The 19,704-nt window shown below is 38.0% G+C and overlaps 1 protein-coding gene across 1 annotated transcript in view; it reads right to left on the bottom strand.

The window, feature by feature from the left end:
- Positions 1–622: 622 nt before the first annotated feature.
- LOC108770533 (uncharacterized) overlaps positions 623–19,704 on the bottom strand; it is an 83,401-nt gene continuing 64,319 nt past the window's right edge. Inside the window, exons 6-13 of the mRNA XM_018522167.1 lie at positions 13,658–13,819; positions 13,263–13,319; positions 8,812–8,878; positions 7,028–7,196; positions 6,291–6,519; positions 5,307–5,564; positions 3,211–3,309; positions 623–1,060 (exon numbers count right to left, since the gene is read on the bottom strand). Of these exons, the coding sequence (XP_018377669.1) occupies positions 623–1,060; positions 3,211–3,309; positions 5,307–5,564; positions 6,291–6,519; positions 7,028–7,196; positions 8,812–8,878; positions 13,263–13,319; positions 13,658–13,819 (1,479 nt within the window). The remainder of the gene's footprint in view (positions 1,061–3,210; positions 3,310–5,306; positions 5,565–6,290; positions 6,520–7,027; positions 7,197–8,811; positions 8,879–13,262; positions 13,320–13,657; positions 13,820–19,704) is intronic.

The raw sequence follows: 19,704 nt of genomic DNA, 5'->3' as shown, positions 1-19,704 counted from the left end.
CGCTCCGGCTCCCCCCGCCTGGGCACCCTGTCGTTCAGTATCTCGACGTTTATGAACTTGAAGTGGCCTATCCTGTTGTGTACAACGCCCTTCCATAGTCCGCTCTTGTTCATCTGTACCACATCGATTACGTCCCCCTTCTGAAACAACGTTGCCACGCAAGCATTCGTAAGGGAAACCCTTTCATTACGATATACGTTCGATCAAACATTATCAAGTTTCCCCTTTAGATTTAGTTTGAAAAACAGGAGCCAGAATAAGCGAAAAAAAATGACATACGAATTCCAATATAATTTCTATACTGAAAAAAAAGTCCGATAATAGCTACCAAATATTGAGTGAAATAATTTCAATCAAATATGTTCGGTTAATATAATAATAAAAAATAATTTTACTTTCTTATAAATATTTAGCAAGTCATATCAAACATAAAAATATAATCAACCATTTGGTAATATTTATTAAATATTTAGGAAAGTAAAATTATTTTTTATTATATTAACCGAATGTTTATTCAATATTTTATTCAATATTTGATAATTACTACTACAGATTCTTTTTTCAGTGCACTCGAGATAATTAAAAACAGCGAGTAGTAGCGAACATAAAGGTACATTGCCAATTATACCGTCGTACTTGCAAGTAATAACGATAAATTTACCGTAACGCTGTTAACGTTTACGGAGTTTCGCATAGAATTTCGATTATCATGAAGACGGACCTTGAACTTTAACGCGTCCTTGTCGTAAGGACTGGGCGTGTAATCCACCAGTGCCCTAGCTCGACACAGGACGGGGCCGATGGACGTCGGGCTGACGGCATCTCTGTCCTCGCAGGATATCGAGCTGTGATTGCTTCCTGCGCGTACCAGAGCCTGCGTGCTTGAACCGCTACCGCTCGGCAGGCTCTCGACGCTGCTCGCACTGCACGGGAAGGCCTCCGAGGAGGCGCGATCCTGGCGCAGCCTCGAGATCTTTCTCTGCACGTCGTGCCTTAAATTCCTCGCACGGCCTGCGATACCCGCCCTGGCATCGCCCTCGAGCAGGGCGCTGGCCTCCGACTGGAAATTTTAATTGAGTTTTGGAGAACATCGGGGTCGCACCGTGCCCGGAATACGTGTTCCATCGAATGCATCGGGAAAGGAGCGGCGACGCGCCGGTGGCGCGTTAATTAAATCGAGGAGCTATGTGAAATAGGGATCTCCATTGGCCGAGCCGTTTTCAATAATGCATTTATGGCGCTTTGGAATGTGACACGATAGAGAGTTACGCGCAGAGCGACGCCTGACATGAAAAGTATACCATCTTGATTAGATCTTGGAGAGTCGATTTGTTTACATTTAAATAATCATAGATTATTGCACATCATCTATTAAATGCATATGAAATAATTGCAATTTGCCATCATCTATTAATTACTTGGCCGCTTTATTGGATGCATATTTATCTCTATTACGATTAATTAATTGCACCTTTTTCAAAACATTATCACATAACTCCTCAAGTTTTCAGAAATAAAAACAACTTTTTTCTTTAATGTGACATTTTTCTTTAATGTGTTGAACGCAGTTGGAAAGTTTGTATTAATTTAGCACAAGACGAATATGCTAGAAAGTAACACATATATTACGTGAAAAAATTAATACAAAAATGTAACACTGACACAGTTTGTAAGTAAACTGTGGAAGCATTTTTTTCAGTAAAATTAACATTTAGAAAATGTTAAATTAACACGTAAATTATTCATTTATCTTAGAATTTACGTTTTAAAATATATAATTTTTATATTATTTGTTCACTTATTCATAAACTATGTTATTTTGAAGAAATGGTGAATATTCATTTAATATAAAAATGTAAATAATATAATCATATTATATTAAATTAAAAGTTGGATATATACATATATTAAAAATTTAATATAAAATTTTAACAAAAATGTGAGTAGACCGTTTTTTAAACACAAATACGAAACGTTCTTTACTGTGCATGCATTTGCAACGAAAATGATCGTGAGATATTTCAATAGAAGCAAATTATTCTCATTTCCAAATCTATACGCTGACGTCAGTTTGTCAATGGAGTAGATAAATGTGTTAGGATTATTTCATTTGTTTGGATATTTTATAAAATAAGATACTACCACAAAAGCATGCTACATTTGAAGCAGAATAGGTAAATGGTGCGAGCAGGAAATCCTCAGAGGAAATCAATGTGCGTTCGAAATAAGAATAAAGACAGAGTACGCCAATTTCGTTTGCGTAAATTGCCATGCAATCCAATCTGTTAGAATAACATACTCATATATATGTATATTTATTTCTATTCCCATTAACTTTTCAATCATGATAAAACGACATCACAATAGTAATATTACGCCGTTATTCTATTATCAACGGAAGGTTATATATTACCGTTGTTGTCGTAAAACGACGCGTTTATCAAGTGATAGACATACTCATTATGAGATGTATACAAAAGCCTGTATACTTATGACAGACAATCACGACGTTACTGTGATTTTATGCAAATATGACTTAATTGGATAAGATCAATAAACTCCGTTTTGCGTTATGGAAATTAAACGCTATGAATACTCGCGATTGAATTGAATATTATGAGTTTCACGATAAACATCTATAAAATGTAAACAATTTCGTATATTAATTGACTTTCTAATCTATCTTTCATGTATTAATCGACTTTCTAATCTGTCTTTTCTTTTTTAATCTTTCATGTGAAAATCATTTCATTAAATTATAATACTTAGCTATTAATAGCAGCAGAGAAATTTATTGTAATGTATAGGCCGCGTTTTAAAGGATATGTATATGCTTGTATCAAGATCTACTGTTTATTTATTTCTGGAAATTCAAGGCAGAAAATATTACATAATACTTTTAGTTTATTTAGAGTGAGTACTCGGAAGCGCAGAAAGATTCCTGCCTTTCTATCACGGAACAAACAGAGAGGGAATGCAATACTTTGTAATTCTACTAATCGCCCGTCAGAGACAGTTGTGTGCACAGGCATGTTTTTCTTAGTTATCGTACTGTTTGGACGCGCTGCCTGTATCTATTCGTATAATAGTGACTGAGGACGCCATGCATCTGTGTATACACGTAGAAATGGCGAAGAAGGAAAAATGCGGAAAAAAATAAAAATAGAATCTGCACGTTTTCCCGAAGGACTACTCTCATACGTTACGTACTGTATGTACGGCGGCCGAGTGTTGACTTTCGAGTTCTTCTTGATCTTCGTAATCGCTACTCTGGCTCGGTGACAGTCCCTCCTCGCCGCTACTCCGACTCTAAAATGTTGACACCTCGTAGAAACAGTTCTAATAGCGAAATACGGAAGGAGGAAGCGGGCACACTATGATGGATCTAATAGCGCGCGGATGCTGTTAGACAGGGCGACGGTTACGGGCATATCGCTAAGTAATATCGGACACGCGAGACCGCCACTGGTGGTTCAGAGCAGGTATGAAAGGCACAGAGGCATAAAGATATACAGTACCCAATATCAAAAATATTATACCGTACGTGCAAGCGCAAGGGCTACCTCGAAAGTTTTTTTTTTTAATAACATAGTATGTAAATCTTGAAGTAACTGCAATCGATACGCGAAAATGTAGAATCTTTTATCTAAACAGATTTCTCTAAATACTTTGGAGTAGAATCTCATTTTAAAAAATAAAAATTAAGCCAGTTTTAAAAGAGTTTAATTTTCAATCTTTAAGAATGAGATTTTAATCCTCAGAGACATTCACTCTAAAAGTTTTAGAGAGATTGTGTTCACTATTAAAAATCTATTATCCATGTTCAGTATAATTTCATAAATAATTGTACGATAAAATAATTTACGAGATGTGTATGGATAAAATCTCTGTTAAGATTAAACTGTTTTCAAATACATATTTTGAAAGTATACATAACCTATTAATTGTTTCCAATGTTAAAACATTTAATATTCCTTTCGAGGTAACTTTCGCGATAAACTAAATAATAGCAACAGATATACATGAGTTAGGGGAGTTAAGTATATAAGTGTTACACACGACGTGTTAACCACGTTATACATTCGATATATTAATAGAGAGGGGGATTGCGTGTTACATGAGAAAATAAAGAGCGTATGCAGGCTACGCCGGTTTAGATGGGTTAGTGATATACTTAATATTGGCGTGTCAGTGTGTGAGTATTATTTATACACATAGAGGCTGTCAGTGCTGTGTAGGCGTCAGAGCAGGAAATGAGGCACCTTATTCTGGGGTGCTCTGATCAGATTATGAGGTTCTCCAGTTTTTGCTTAAACGTCAAGCACGATTATTATAATGTTGCACGCCCAACTATCACGATTGAACTACAGTAAAGATATAAATCAAATATACATATAGATATGTGTATAAAGCGCAAACCATGGATCATGCTTCGTCAAAAATTTTAAAGGTGTCATTTTTATCAACGAATCCTTTATAAAATTTCTAGTTTTAAATATCTTAATGATTATATTATAAACTTTATTCCTTAAATTCATTGCTTCTTATATTTTATATATTTTTATAATAATGTGTTATAGTATTTTATCTTTGTTATGATAAACATTGATCGACGAAAAAAAAATATGAGAAAGAATTATTAAGAAAGCATACATTTCCCGGGAATTCAAACAAGACGCTGATAAATGCTGAAGCTCTACCACGGTAGTGGTATCCGATCGTTATCAAGTTTGCGAAGTCGACGAAGAATAACGTTTGTTCGGCGGACGAGGAAACTGGTAGATTCGACGTGATTTCAACGCAATCGCCACATTGTCGAGCCGTCGTGCCCGATTCCTCGCAAACAATCCGTAAATCTCGTGGATTCTCATTGTCCGTCCGACGAATGGATCGAGTGGCTCTCAGCGCCTGGATTCACCGAGGCAACACGCCGGAAACTGACCGGAAAACGGCAGCATCTCACTCAAACGTAGCAACCGTACATATGGCAATCGACCACGATGCAATTTCTCCGCGAGGGAATCTCGCAATCTGACATGCACGAGATAAGCCGAACGAAAAATCCATATTCACGAATACGAAAATCCTCACATTTATTGCATCTAATTAGTCAGGATACTCCTACGTCTTCTGTTTTCGAAGACGTTCGACATAGCTAAATGTAATAAATCGAGCACATACGTCACGCGCCAGACAAGCGTACACAGGTGGATTAGAGAGAATAGTATGGAAACTGGCATGGATGTGCCTGCGGGAGAGGTGATAGGGAGAGAGCTACGTCATCCATAGATTCGGCAGATACGAACATATCTGGGAACCGGGCGGCGTTGCGCGTTGCTTTGCGGTGACGTTGCGTCGGTGACGGTGTTGGTAACGGTCGTGCTAGCGGCGGGGTGACGCTGATTGGATCGGGGTGAGACCGAGTGGTGATGTTCGTGATGATGGCGATGGTTGTGACGGTGCTCGTGGTGATGCTCCGGCCGATCGGGGTGGCGACCGCCCACCGAAGGCTGGTCGCTCCTACTCGTGTCCACCGACACAGTCGACAGTCTCGAGCTCACACTCTGCAGCCCCAAAATTAAATAAATCACGCCGTGACGTACGCCCGCGAGAAGGTAGGCGCCAACCTTTCTCTCCCAACCCCAACTCCCGTTGTACGCCCATGGGATCCGAGCCGGTCGGATCTGCGCTTCTCACAGGGGAGATCGAATTTGAGCGAGGGCTAAGGGAACCCAACAACAGTACCCGCGTCCTCTGCGTGGTGCGCTTATCGCAATGCAGTGACTTAATGTAATTTCGCTATGGAGTGACGACTACAATCTAACGGGATTTATCCAGACTGGATTCGGTCCTTCAATATTACGCCACGTTGCAATAATATTACCCGCGACTTAACGAGATTCGTGACTTACTTGGGGCACGGTGATTTGGTAATTTTGAGCGACGGAATTCTGAAGGGTAGCACTTGTTCACTTTGTCAAGGCCAGTTAATCACGCTAGTTAACCAAGACTAGCTACCTCTGAACGTAAATAAGAAATTACAAAAACCATAGCACAAAAATATCACCGAGCTTTATTTTTAAAAAAGGCACTACTGTTGGTTACTTATTCACATATAAACATTCCGCTGCTTATACTAACAATAAGATATTAAAGCATTTATAAGACGATGTAACTTGATTGCACTAGCAGCAAAGGAATTTCCGCATGAACGCGACAATGTTTGTAGTGCAACGTTTACGAAGTGACGTGAAGTTACCCGGATTGTCGCTCGATGACGATGGACTTACCTGCACGTCGCTACTCGCGTAATCTCCGCTCTCACGAGAAGCTCTCGAATGCGTTAAGGGTATGATCGTCGGTGGATTATTGTGACCCTGAGGAACAATGAGACCTCGCATCGTTGACGTTGCACCTTTCCTCGAGCGATCGCGCGGCAAACTGATATCACCGGCTGTTCGAAGAGATATCACACCCTCGCTTCGATTCTCCGGCCTCATATTCAGCGTGAAACATACCCTGATATTCGATTGTGTTATTTAATCGTAATGGAAAGATCTGTATTTTTTCAAGATTCATAAAACTGTATCACTATACTTATATAAAGGAACCGTTGGAACTGTCCCTCACCGATTCTGATAAGCTTTGGATACGTTGTAGAGTACAGCATCAAAAACAATTAAACTCATATTTTTTTATCTGATTATCTCAAGGTTTAAGGATTGAAACTATTCCTGAGGGTGAAGTAAATTAAAAATTTTTCAAAAAAATGTGAATAAAATGTTATTAAGAGTATGAAATATTATAAAACTTTTGTATAAAGCATTTTTATATACCTCATAGTTTCGAAGATATTCGCGAAAAATGAAAAAAATCCTTTATTTTTAAGGTTGTTCAATTCCTAAGGCATGAAAATAAAAAAATTTGAATCTAATATTTTTATATGTTCTGCACGTATCCAAAGCTTATCAAAATGTCTATGACAATAATTCAAATTTATTCTTATTTTAAATTGTGGAAACATTACCTTCCATTTTGAATAGTTGCGGTAGGTACTGGACCGCCACTGGCTCCCATAAGAAAGTCTTCGGGATCTGATTCGTAAGGTGGTTCGTCGTACCAATGACCGCCTGGTCCAGGACCTAAACTACCTGCACCTCCGCATCGCGCGTCTTCGTCGTACATGTACGTATCATCTGTAAATCATGGTTTTGTTTTCTGATTTGCGAATATTGACTTGCGAATTAATAATTCTAATACCCGATTAAAAATTAAAATTAAGTAAATATAATTAATTTTTGTGCGTGACGCATCCTATCAAATTTTGTAAAAACTTTGAAAAAAAATTATTTCAATAATTTTAAATTGAATACCGTTTGAAAGATAGCATTAAAAATAATACTTTTAACCGAAAATATATTAAAAGAATACAAAAAATAAACAAAAATTGCAAGTTTGTTGATTTAAAAACTCAATAAATGAATGTTCGTGTATTATGTCCTAATGATATACTAAAATCTTCAAAAATATGCTAACAATTATAGGATTTAAAATATTAATTATGAACTGAGTAAAATTACGTTTAATATCAGTAGATTTTAAGAATTTGGATCTACTTCTAGTATAGAAACCTGGGAATGACAAGAGTGTGCATGCCATTATGTAAAGGAAGAGAGAGGGAGAGAAAGTGTGAGAGAGAGGTAGGTAGTAAAGAGGGTTTGGAAAATGAAGATGGCGGGTACTAACAATAACGAGATTAGTTCCCGTGTGCGAAGGATTTCGCGACGTGCTGAAGCAGCTTTGTGCATAGGAAATAAAACAACTACATTAATGATAAATCGACAATAAAGAGCATATTCATGGAATATGTGAAATAACATTAGACGCACGTTGTAATTATCCATCTTTAATAATTCTCATATTAAAATATATAAATTCACATGTTATTAGTTTTATAAGTATTTCTTCTTTGTTTCATTATTTAATTATAAATGTTTGAGAATTTCTCCGATATTTTTAATAAAATATAAATAAATGTCACAAATTACGTAAAACAAGCTTTTAGTAAAATTACATTTAACTATTTATTTCCTCTTAGCATATATTCTCACAATAATAAAAGTAATACAGTTAAGAACGATAGCTATCAATACGTCAATAAGTTTTATCGTTTAAAAATAATAATGAATAAAATATTAATCGTACTTATCTTCTGTGTATTTAAATAATTGTTAAATACAATTGAATAATTTTTCAATTTACATTTTAATAATTTCTTTAAACAATATAAACCATATGACTTTACAATTTAGTTTTCAAAGAGCGCTTGTTATTATATTTCAACTTGCATTATTATTTATATTCTATGCCATCTTATATTTAACATTTAATGTTAATTGGACAAACCCTATAAATCAAAAGTTTTTTTCCTTTTTCTTTTCCAATGCAAACGACTTTTTGCGAGGCATAGAAATTATTCTGGTACGTCTCCATTTTATCGTAAAAAGCTGCTGAGGCTACGGGGAGCGAGATTTCGCGGAAGACTACGAGGGGAGCCATCAGGAAACGAATGCTCAAAATGAGTCTCGCGAGAGTGAGCAGCTACACATACGAGGTGTCAGGCATTTGGGAGTCGATTCTCATACCGGCTGTGGCACGTGCACGTTTTGTTCAACGTGTACGCACACGTTTACATTCCCGCACTCACGTATACGCCTATACATATACGGACAGGGAGCAAGAGAGGGCGGGTTATAGGTCGTGGAGAGACGAGGCGACAACTAGCGGGAGGTTAGTCCTTGATGTACTTACCCCCAGGGAGCTGACCCCGTCCGTCTCGTCCTAGCTGCATTAAACCCTGCCGGATATCCCTCAGTATCTGAAACAGCACAATGTCGACGTCGTGAGTAAACGTTTATCCGGCATTGTGATTAAAACTGCAATTAGCCGCGTTCGCTCTAGTGTTTGCATGATGCGGAATTGCTTTCGTTGATCCAACGTAATCCCGTAAGCATCGATGACGAACGCTTGAAAGATTAATCACGGAATACAATCGCCGATTAAAAATCGTACTAAAACAAATTTGATATTACAAAAAGTTTATTATTCTCATTATTTATTTAATGAAGAAATAAAAGAAAGATGTAATATTTTCAAGTTATCATCAAAGATACGTTGCTATATATTTTGGAAAATTATATTGTACGAAGATATATATAATTAAATGAAGACGATGTCCGATATAATCGATGCAGAAGAGAACTCATTATCTGGGATCTCTCATTACATAGGAGTACTTGCAAGTTGATTTTTATGTCTTCTTCTTAGATCAAGTTTGCAAAGTTGTGCAATGATTAGATTTAATCCTTGAAATCCCCGATGTAACTTTAAAATCTACAAAATGTTATTTAAATACATCAGAATCTTTCATTAAACTTTGCAGCATGTCCAGGTATTGCTTCTACGCAAATTGCTTTTCTACGTAAGTAGCTAATTGAAGTAATGGCGCGCCTAAGGACTGAATTTCATGCCGGGAGATGCCCTGCCACCGGTAGCGTAATCACGTGTAATCTAAATGGTATTACCGAGAACTTACATGCGCAGGTTCTTTCACGGCGGATAATCGCCGTTATCCGGCCAGTGTTGGACCACCATCGATGTTTTTCAGATCTTCGCAACCATACGGCGAGGCAAAGAGATGGAAGAAAGGATAAAGAGAACTGTGTACATGTATCGCGGTTTTTCTACGGTCGATGACCGCGAGTCCTCGGTAATCGGTGGAACAAAACGAAAAGCGATTATCGATCAGGATGCTGCAGACGTAATGTCCTGATGAGGGACAGCCCGGTCGAAGGTTGTTTCCTGGGCGAGAAAAAAAGACCGGAATAGCAGTCAGGGCGGAAGAAGATGAGGAAGAGGAGGAGATTGTTGAGGTGGTCGCCTGCGGCTGGTCGGCCCCTACCGAACCGAAGTTGAGGCTAAAGCGAGGGATAAGAAGTGGGAGCAACGAGAAGAGAGAACAGGAAGGACGACAGGGAGGAGGGTCAGGAAGAAAAAGAAGGAGATTCTCCAGGGAGCAATAAACCCGCGGAGGTGACACTAAAACTTTTACACGGATAGCGACCTTTATTTCCATATTGCTCAAAAGGAACATGGCTGCTTTATTTCTTCCAACGGATCCTTCTTCGGTATCTCCGCCCTTTTCTCATTCTCACCCTCCCCCATCAACCTCGAATCGTCGCACCCCCTGGATTCGCACGGTCCGTGAAAACCTCCGGTTTTCGGCAATTTCTAGCGGCCCTTTCTCGCGCCCCTCCTCTTTTAAAACTTCGCAGAATTTCACAAAGCTTACGTCCACGTAATTAAAACTCCCAGCTCGTGCACCCAGTTACGATGTTCGCGCCGTCTACTTTTACGCGTGCGATCTTTCCCTCTAATGGGCAGTTTTTGGCAAGCAGCGATGGCAGAGGAAAGAGAAAGAGAGAAAGAGAGAGTCTCTTCTTGTATGGAGATTCTCGAGGATACGCGACACACGTAATGAGCTGCAAGCTGCGCTGCCACGCTGTGGCATGGTGTTACTCTCGATGTTGTTACGTGCGAAGCGTGTGTAATGCGTCGCTCGAGTGTTCTCTCGTGTGAAGCAACGCGTTATACGCGTGCACCCGCTTATGCATGAGCCGCACAGTACACATGATTGCATCAAAACGCCCCGTTTTACGTTGAAACTGCCACTTTTCCTTCATTACTGGGTATCTTTTGAATTTGCAAAATATTCAGCGTTCACCGTGTTATTTTCTACGCAGAGAAAATTTTTCGGTCAATTTCAAATATATTTTATTTTAATGAAAATTGATTAAACGTAACATCAAATATCTTGATACAGCACAATTTAAAATGCCATTAAAATAAATTTTATTTCAAATTTGAAAAGGAATAAGATTTTATTTTATTATATGTACCGATGTGAAATTCAATTTTATGAAAGTCCTATACATATATTCTGTTCATATATCCTTACATTCATACGGAAAGAATAATTTTGTCGAAAAATGTAAAATTTTGGCTGGACACAGATCTGAAATTAATTTTTTTATCATCAAAATAATTTGGTTGGAAATTAAAAAATGCTGAGCAGTGCTACAGACGAATTTTGATATTTTGATAAACAGTTGGAGTTTTCAACAAAATTATTTTGATGGTCCAAAAAATTATTTGTTTATCTGATCCAGCAAAATTGTAGACTTTTTAGCAAAATCATTCTTTCCGTACATATGTTAATATGTATTTACATATTTTATAAATTACAATAAAAATATTTTATGTTTGTATAGTTCTCAAAAATTTAATTCTTTTATCGGAAAATATTGCAGAATTACGATAGTACAGAATGTGGCCAACAAATAATAGCACCGTAGATAAGATAAACTGAGAAGAGGAAGACTTCGATTTTTATACGTGCGGCTAACTTTTTAACGGAGTTAATTTTTTAATAAAGCCGCGCGGTCGCGACATTATCCCGAGTACCTTTTTCAAGTAGTTAATTTAGTTTGTCCCGTGGTCTCTCTTTTATATATATATTTCATTATGCCGCAGATAAATTAACGACGATAAATTTTATATCAAAGATTATCATTAAATATTGACAAGAAAAGGGTATTGCTTATCAAAGTTAATCTTAGAAGACGTCAGATCGGGTGAACGGAACGATGAAAAGGGTTGTTTATTAAAATTTTCATGGAGCCTTCGTTAAGAGTTAGCTCATCGATTTTATTGAGAAGTTATGTCGTTCTGATAATTTCTGCAACTTTCTACATTTCTTTACTAAAATTTTTAAGTCCAGCGCTTCATCAAATTTTATCGTTTAATACTGTAGATTGATTAAATATCTCCTCTTTTCTCCTAATTAATCATTCCTTGTTTCATTAAATAACTATACGGAAAAATTTAACTAGATACAGATCATGAAAATAACTTTATTGAATCTTTAAAATAATTATGTAGGATGTCTAAGCTAAAATATCAAAACTTTTTGTCAGCATTGTTCATGTTTGAGAGTTCTACATAATTTTATTTTGATAGTTAAATAAAATTATTCTTAGGTCTGTACCTTGCTAAATTTTTAGATACTTCAGCAAAATCATCCTTTGCTGGTATAAATTAAATATTATCAGCAGTAAACAGTGTAAGCTGTATTATAAACACGCTGAAATAACGTCGCTATAACACGCAATGTGCTAGTGGTTTATAGTCCGTGATTGTACATACAAGACAAGAAGAAGAGAGGCAGAAATCTCACGCTGGACGGGCATACGACGCGAAACCACACGGGGGAAAATAAGAAAAGCATAAAAAAAACCCGCACGCGTATATCGCGAGAGATCGTGCATAAGGAATTCACGACGCAACGTCGCGGTACGCATTGACGATTATGATGATATCACGCTGATCTGGCTACTTTGCATAATGAGAGGTATCAAGTTGGCGAAAGACAGTCTGAAGAAGGGGGTTAGTAGGGAGGGTATGACGAGAAACGAGCTCGTATGCACGTGGAACGGAGGAAGACGTAGACGGAGTCAAGGTAAAGGGAGGCCTTGGTGATAGCACATACATGCAAATTTCGTCCTGCGAGAATTCCGATGCGGGAGGCAGGATTGTATCGGATAAGGCTACCGGCTCCCAGGGCCAATATCAGTCGAACGACGGGAAGAGGGTTGCCGATGATCCAGGCAATGTATGGGGAGGGAACCGCGGGAAGAAAATAAACGGGACACGCGGGTTGGGTTTAATCATGATAAGACATCCCACCGTCCTTATCGCGATCGGTTACGCATGATAACGAAAATTGTCGCTCCAGCGCAAAACGCGGGACGTGAGTGTGTTCGCACACAATGCGGTGTGAGATGTATTCTTAACGGAAGCGTCATTTGGTAATTTAAAAAACGAACGGAAACAAGGACAAAACTCTCTATTTAGGTTGCGTTCAGAAACTTCACCTGGATGCACCTATATGTGTCATTTTAGCTTTGCTGTTTACCGAATGTTAAACAAGGATAAAGTGAAGTGAAGTTTCTGAACACAGTCTTACTAGGCGGAATCGAACGGATTTAATCGCAAATGCGACTGCGATCACTGGCGATTTTCGGCATCAGTTCTTTCGTCTGTGCGAGTTCATTTACAAGTAAGTTAGTTAGCGAAAACCGAAGACAAAAATTTCATTATAGACTAGGACAATAGAGATTGACTTATATAAGACGTGCACTCACCTCCTCATGCTCTTTGTGAAACCGCTCTTTCTTTCGCAGCGCTTCTTGAACTTTCAGCTGAAAAATGCAAGGGGATGGAAGCGTTCTTAAGTTTCGTTTAAAAAGGTTTTATCGGCGGTAAAGCGACTTCTTGCGGGAGTAACTTGGAGCATTTCAAGTGAATTCAAGAATCACGATTGTATGAGAGCAAGCGTAGTTTTTACTCAAGAAGTCTAACGGAAACTTATTATATATTATCCATCTTCACTTTTCAATAAAAAAATATTTTAAAAGTTATCTGATATCGAAAAGAATAACAGGCAAGTGAAATGAATTAAATATTAACTTATAACTTAAAATACATTTAGTGGCTTTAAGCATCATTTTACAAAATATATAAATGAAATATTGTTTACCCTGTGAATGGTTTCTTCGAAACTATTTGGTTGACCGCCGTTCATCTGTAGATATCTCAGTCGATCGTAATCTCGAGGATCCACCATCGAACGAAGAATCGTGTGTCCCATGTCAGGTCCGAGACCCAAACCGCTTTGCAAAACACTGTCAGGCGTGTCGACCTGTAAAAAATAAAGCACAATTAAGAGATTATTAAGGTAAATGTAATTATTATAACAACGTAATTATCATTAATTAACTGAATATTGTTAAAGAGTACATTTACGTTAGTAACGTTATATTTTTCTGTTTAATCTTACAAAAGAAAAATAAAAGATAGAAATGCAAGATACACAGCAAAAATCATATTTAAAAAAAAAAACATAGAATTTAAAACAGAATAAAGTTTATAAATAAAAAGTATTGCACATTAAAAATTTTTATATTAATTTGAGAAAGTTGAAGTCATATTCCAATGTATTTCTTTCCCGTTCTATAATATTTCCTTATCTTCTGTCCGTTTATCTGTCTTCTCCTCTACGATATAACATCACGTAAATTACTTTCACACGGAGAATTCAATTTATGCAAACGTCATAAAATAATGAGAACCATTGTAGTCATAGTCGAGACATTGATTACAAATGATCATTTGTAGAGATCCTCGCAATAGTTTATTGCAATCGTCGTGGAAATGCGCCTTCGCGCGGATACATTTTTGTACGGAGGTGTAACATTCCCTTTCATAGAGCGTCTCCTATTCTATAGAATGTCGAGCTCCTTAAAAGGGGCTGCCATTTATTCTCGCGACGTTCCTCTGCCGCTAATGGGACTCGTGCATAAGATATTCAGGACGCGGCGAGGGTCGCCATGGAGATCGTCAATTTCTCGTTCTTCAGTCCCGCGGGAAGAGAGTGAAAGAAGAAGAGAAGGAAGAGAGGAAGTACACGACGTCGTGTATTTTGGAAAAACGTAACGCGAGATTCTAATCGTGCGGGCGAAACGGGCGACGTTACGAGCGCTGCGTTAGTCGAATGATTAAGTGGAAGACCGAGAGTTTCGTTCCCGCGGTAACTTGAAGACAAAGCCCTCAAAGTATTTACAAAGGACCACCTCTTCTACGAGATTAGCCTGAGTAGAGAAATTCATCTCCCTTTCCTTACTATTTTAAGCGCCATCTTCACTGTCGTCATCGTCGTCGTTGTCGTCGTCGACGTCGTCGTCGTTTTCGTTATTGCTGTAGCGTCGTCTTACACGAGCCATCACTGTAGAGAGAAGCGGTTCACGATGAAAATTATCGCGTTGATACTCTGTAAATGCGGTCTACAGAAATTATTTCATACAGTGTCTTCAAGACATTGTTACTGAAGTGGTACAGAGATAAGGGAACATTTGTTTATAATACTGATTGTAACGTTGCATTTTATATGGATAGTACATATATTTCTGGTAAAGAAATGTACTTTCAAAATTGAAATTGCGGAACATCGTGATGTAATGTATAAAGAATTAAATATTATTAAGTGTTGCTTGAAACAATATTGCTTTGTGTTACTATATAGATCTTCGATACTGAAATCTTTTCCTCAAAGACAACAATTTTTCATCACCTTTTATATTAAAATTCTTTATTTATGCGTCTCGAACAAGATTCAGATTCTCTTATTCTTTTTCATATTGCATTTCTTAATTCTTCTCTCTCAAAAGATTTAAGTATAGAACTACTCTCATAAAATTCATCAATTTGACAAAGTCTTAAAATGTCAAATTTCTGAATAAGTCACGTAAAGAGGTATTAATATGCTAATATAGATGAACGCTCATAAACTAGAACGCTTCACGTAACTCGTTAAAAATTAATGAGTTATCGATTTTTATCGATGATTAATAAAAAATCGTGATTAGAATATCGTGAATTATGAAACGCTGAGAAAAAGATATAGACCTAGTTTTACTTACAACAAAACTACGTTAAATATGATATTTCAACTAGACAGTGCTCTCTATCTATTCTATAACTATTATTTAAAGAGCCAGTTATTTGATAATGCACATCTATTATAATTAGAATAATTTAATTTTATTCTTTTGACATTTTTTTCAACATATAAAGGAGTTAATACGAGAAGTTAACCTTTTTCCTCTAAGCTTTATCCTTTTATCCTCTTTAGCTCAAGTTTATATCCTTCATCGAATGAAGAAGCGTCCCGTTGTGAACAAATATCGACCCATCCCGCGGTAAACTCGATGCCTAAGGAAGAGAAAAAGCCGTGTTCTGCAGACGCAACGTCGGGACGATTACCTTGCGGTATACGATTTAATTAAACCACGTGGTATTTATGTTAAACGGATTAGAACCGTTTGTTTGTGCTTGCAGACTGAGCTTCCTCCACGGTAGCGGCCGTAGCATCCACTAAGCCTGAATAATACCTAGAGACAAGGCTGAGAATTTACGTCGCTCCCCTGTTTACCGGATGCGATGTTGACTTTTTCTTCTGGAGCGGACGGCGAATAACCAAAGAAATTCCAAAACCCCGGAGATGCGTTTTAAACGCATCCCTTATCTGTGAATCTCTCACGAAATCTCTATGTAATCTTTCGATACGACGATGTTATCACGGATTATTGCCCCTTATGGTATACCATGGAAGAAGAATAATACAAAGAGATATCTATATATTGTCATATCTCTTTGTATTATGGTTATCTTCCCAAACAACACGCATGTTCGGAAACGAGGAGACTAAAAGACTCCTTTAAGACGCCTTATGTCTTAATTTCGGACTTTTTTTTGTTTGAGTTAGAATTATATCGCAATCCGATGTCATTGTGCTATTCGCACTGCATAATCCTATTACAATTTTATTGATATTTTGCTTTTATTACCATACTATTATTTTTATTTGATAATAACAAGATATATTCGTTTATTTATACAATCTACATAGAAAGAACGATTTTGTTGAAATATTTATCTAAAAATGTAGGTACATACAGTAGATTTAAAAATCATTTTGTTGGGCCATCCAAATAAATTATTTAATTAATTGTTGAATTTACATAACGAGTAAAGCACTTTTCAATGAATAACGGATAATAGTAAAGAGTTATTTTCCAAAAATGAAATCCTGACATTACGAAAAGTTGTAACTTCAATATTAAATCATTATTACAAAAGAGTAATGTTACAAGTAACGTGTTACTTCCAATCCCTACAAGTAATTATGTTATGCAAATATTATATTTAAGAAAATTCAGGCATGATAAACAATGCTGCAAGTTTTGACATTCCAGCAACCAGTTTGAACATTCTACATAATTATTTTAATAGTCCGACAAAATTATTTTCAGATCTGCATTTAGTTAAAATTCTTAAAACTAAAATTTAAATATTTCAGGATAATCTCGCGGATAACTTAAAAGAATGTGAATAATTTAAAAGAATATTGCGAAAAAATCGTGCGAACTCTCGACTAAACGGATATTAAGCAATCTGACGAATTCCCACGCTAATCACGCGCAACGAATACTCCATATGATAACGAGGAGATCCTATTGCACTTACATTCTTGCCTCATCGCGAGCTAAGCAGCACGCGGCGGTTTACAGATACAAATAGCAGTCGCTCCGAGAAACAATTTTGCCCATTCATCTACCGCGGTAAGATCGACATGGTAATACATCTCGTCTGGAAATAAATGTTGCGATTGCGAGTACGCGAACGTGCGTCTTGGTACGCTGCTGATTTCCATCAGTTAGCGTCCGACCTGCGCGACTCTGTCGGCCCTTCCGGTCTCCTTCCAGGACGACCAGTATAGGGCGCGAAAGATTAAGCGGTCGTTCTCCTTCACCGTTACGTAAATCACAATAAACCCATCGCAGTCCACGCGGTCTGGGATAAATGGCGGAACGTACGGCGTGCTTGTGTACGGGAAGATCCGTTGGCTGGAACGAAGGATGGTGTCCGAGGGGATGGACCGCTCGCGTGCGATCGAACGCGAAAGGAGCGACGAGCAGTTAGAAGGCGCGAGAGGAGGAAAGCGGGGAGAAGTGATGCGGGGGTGGAGAAGGGTCAGAGCATGTATATTTTTAAGGCTAAGCAGTTAACTGGCCACCTGGGGCGGACTCTCCTTACAGGATCGGTTTATAGCCACTCTCAGTCAGCCGCGCTGTGCCGCCTACCGGTTAATTTATCCCAGCATTGTTATTGCCCCAACGCGGCCCCGGAGAAAGAAAAAGAGAGAAGGAGAGAGCCGCCGCACCTTGCCGCACCGAGACAGATACGCCGCCACGTAGCCTCGTGACAAACGCAATTAAGCATCTCACGACTTCCTACACCGAGAGAAACCTGTAATCTGGTCATCTAGCCAACTCCGTAGACTCCTACCGGGGAACGCCCTGCGGCACGGGATCGCCGTAACAGGCCGCCGGCAGTTGCATGGAATGCACCTTCGAGACCTTCGTTCGGCGCAACGACAGTGGTCGTTCCCACCGGATCGAACTGGCGGGACTCATCCGGATCGCCTCCCCGTGCGACCCTTATCAAGATCCGAACCGATTTACGAACACGGTCGAGTAACGGCACTGGCGACGTTAAACTGCTGCGATTTGTTTCTCGGTAATAACGCCGTTCCGCGCGAAGCACGATAATCGCGTTTCAGGTGTTAGAGGAACAGACAACCGGGTTGTCTATTCCGTCCTACGGCGGTTTACGTGAGGATGCAAATTATCAATTTTATTATTTTTCTTGCAAGAAAGGTATATACGTATACTATGAGACAGACGCGCGGTTAAATTTACCTTCTCGAAAAAGTACGCCGTTAACTAGCTTTTGTGTAATGTAACTTAATAAAACTTTTGTAAGGACTTCTCCAACTTCGTTAAAAAAGACTTTGTAAAAAAGAATTGAATTTCTCGCCAAAAGTTTGCAGTCAACGTATGATGTACGCCAGAGATCTATTAATGTAGTAATTATAAGTTATAACATGCGAAACGCGATTATACAGCTTGCGATTTCGTGGACGGGGTAATATGCAATTTGCTCATCCGTCTGCTTGCCAGTGCTTGCCGGATCCTCTCAGATCGCCGGAGGACACGGTACCCGCGAATAAGGTTACTACTGGATTGAACTACGGAGCTACATGTAGAATATCGTTTCCAAAGTTACGTGTAATGAACATGCATGTGCGCTCAATTAAAATAACTATAGATTACTAAAATAACTCGGTTATGAAAGTATATTATTATGCATCGCCCAGCTTTTACAGATAATCTAATGAATTAATATTAATCCAATACTATCTCCCATATTATATATTAATAATAATCGAATTCTGATAAAAGTTTACTGTGTGAAATTTATTCGGTGCAATATCAAATATTTGAAAGTTGCTATGATGATTTGTTTTTATTTATTTTCAAAATAAATAAGATGTTATAATGATATAATTTTTAATAATACATTAAGATAACATAATTTTATAGATTCTGTAAAATCTGCAATTCCTTTTAATACGCATATATGATTAAAAAAAAAAGATAATTTTGTAATAGTTTTTCAAAATTATTTAGCAGTACTATAGATCATTATTCTTTTCTCGAAATCATTCTCTGATTGACATGACAAATTTATATTCCATTCGCAAATATTTTTAATTTGATGTAAAAAACCTTACCGATAATGACACCTTTAACGCTTTTTACTTCCGCATATCTATATTTATTCTCAGCCCATGTCGGTCCTAATGGCGACGACCACTTCGATAAACAGACATGCATCGCAAAAGAGATCCAATCCTGTTTGAAATTCTGCCCAAGTAGCATTGGCGATAGCCCCAACTCTACGTACTTCGTATTGCAATACGACGTGATGGTGGATCCAATTCTCGATTCCGGTCACGGGCGTAATCACGGCACTTAGGTAAAAGCGAACGCGAGGACGAAGTCGCCGCGGTGGCCGCGGAGAGAGAAAGAGAGACGTAACGATCTACCTAGTACGATATCAATGTGCACATACATACGTAAGCGAGAAGATGGGGAACCTTCGTTGTGGGTACGTTGCGGTGGC

The sequence above is a fragment of the Trachymyrmex cornetzi genome, unplaced genomic scaffold, assembly GCF_001594075.2.
Source record: "Trachymyrmex cornetzi isolate Tcor2-1 unplaced genomic scaffold, Tcor1.1 scaffold129, whole genome shotgun sequence".
NCBI lineage: Eukaryota > Metazoa > Arthropoda > Insecta > Hymenoptera > Formicidae > Trachymyrmex > Trachymyrmex cornetzi.
The sequence above is the reverse complement of the archived record's forward strand: the minus strand, read 5'-3'. Positions and strand labels throughout refer to the sequence as shown.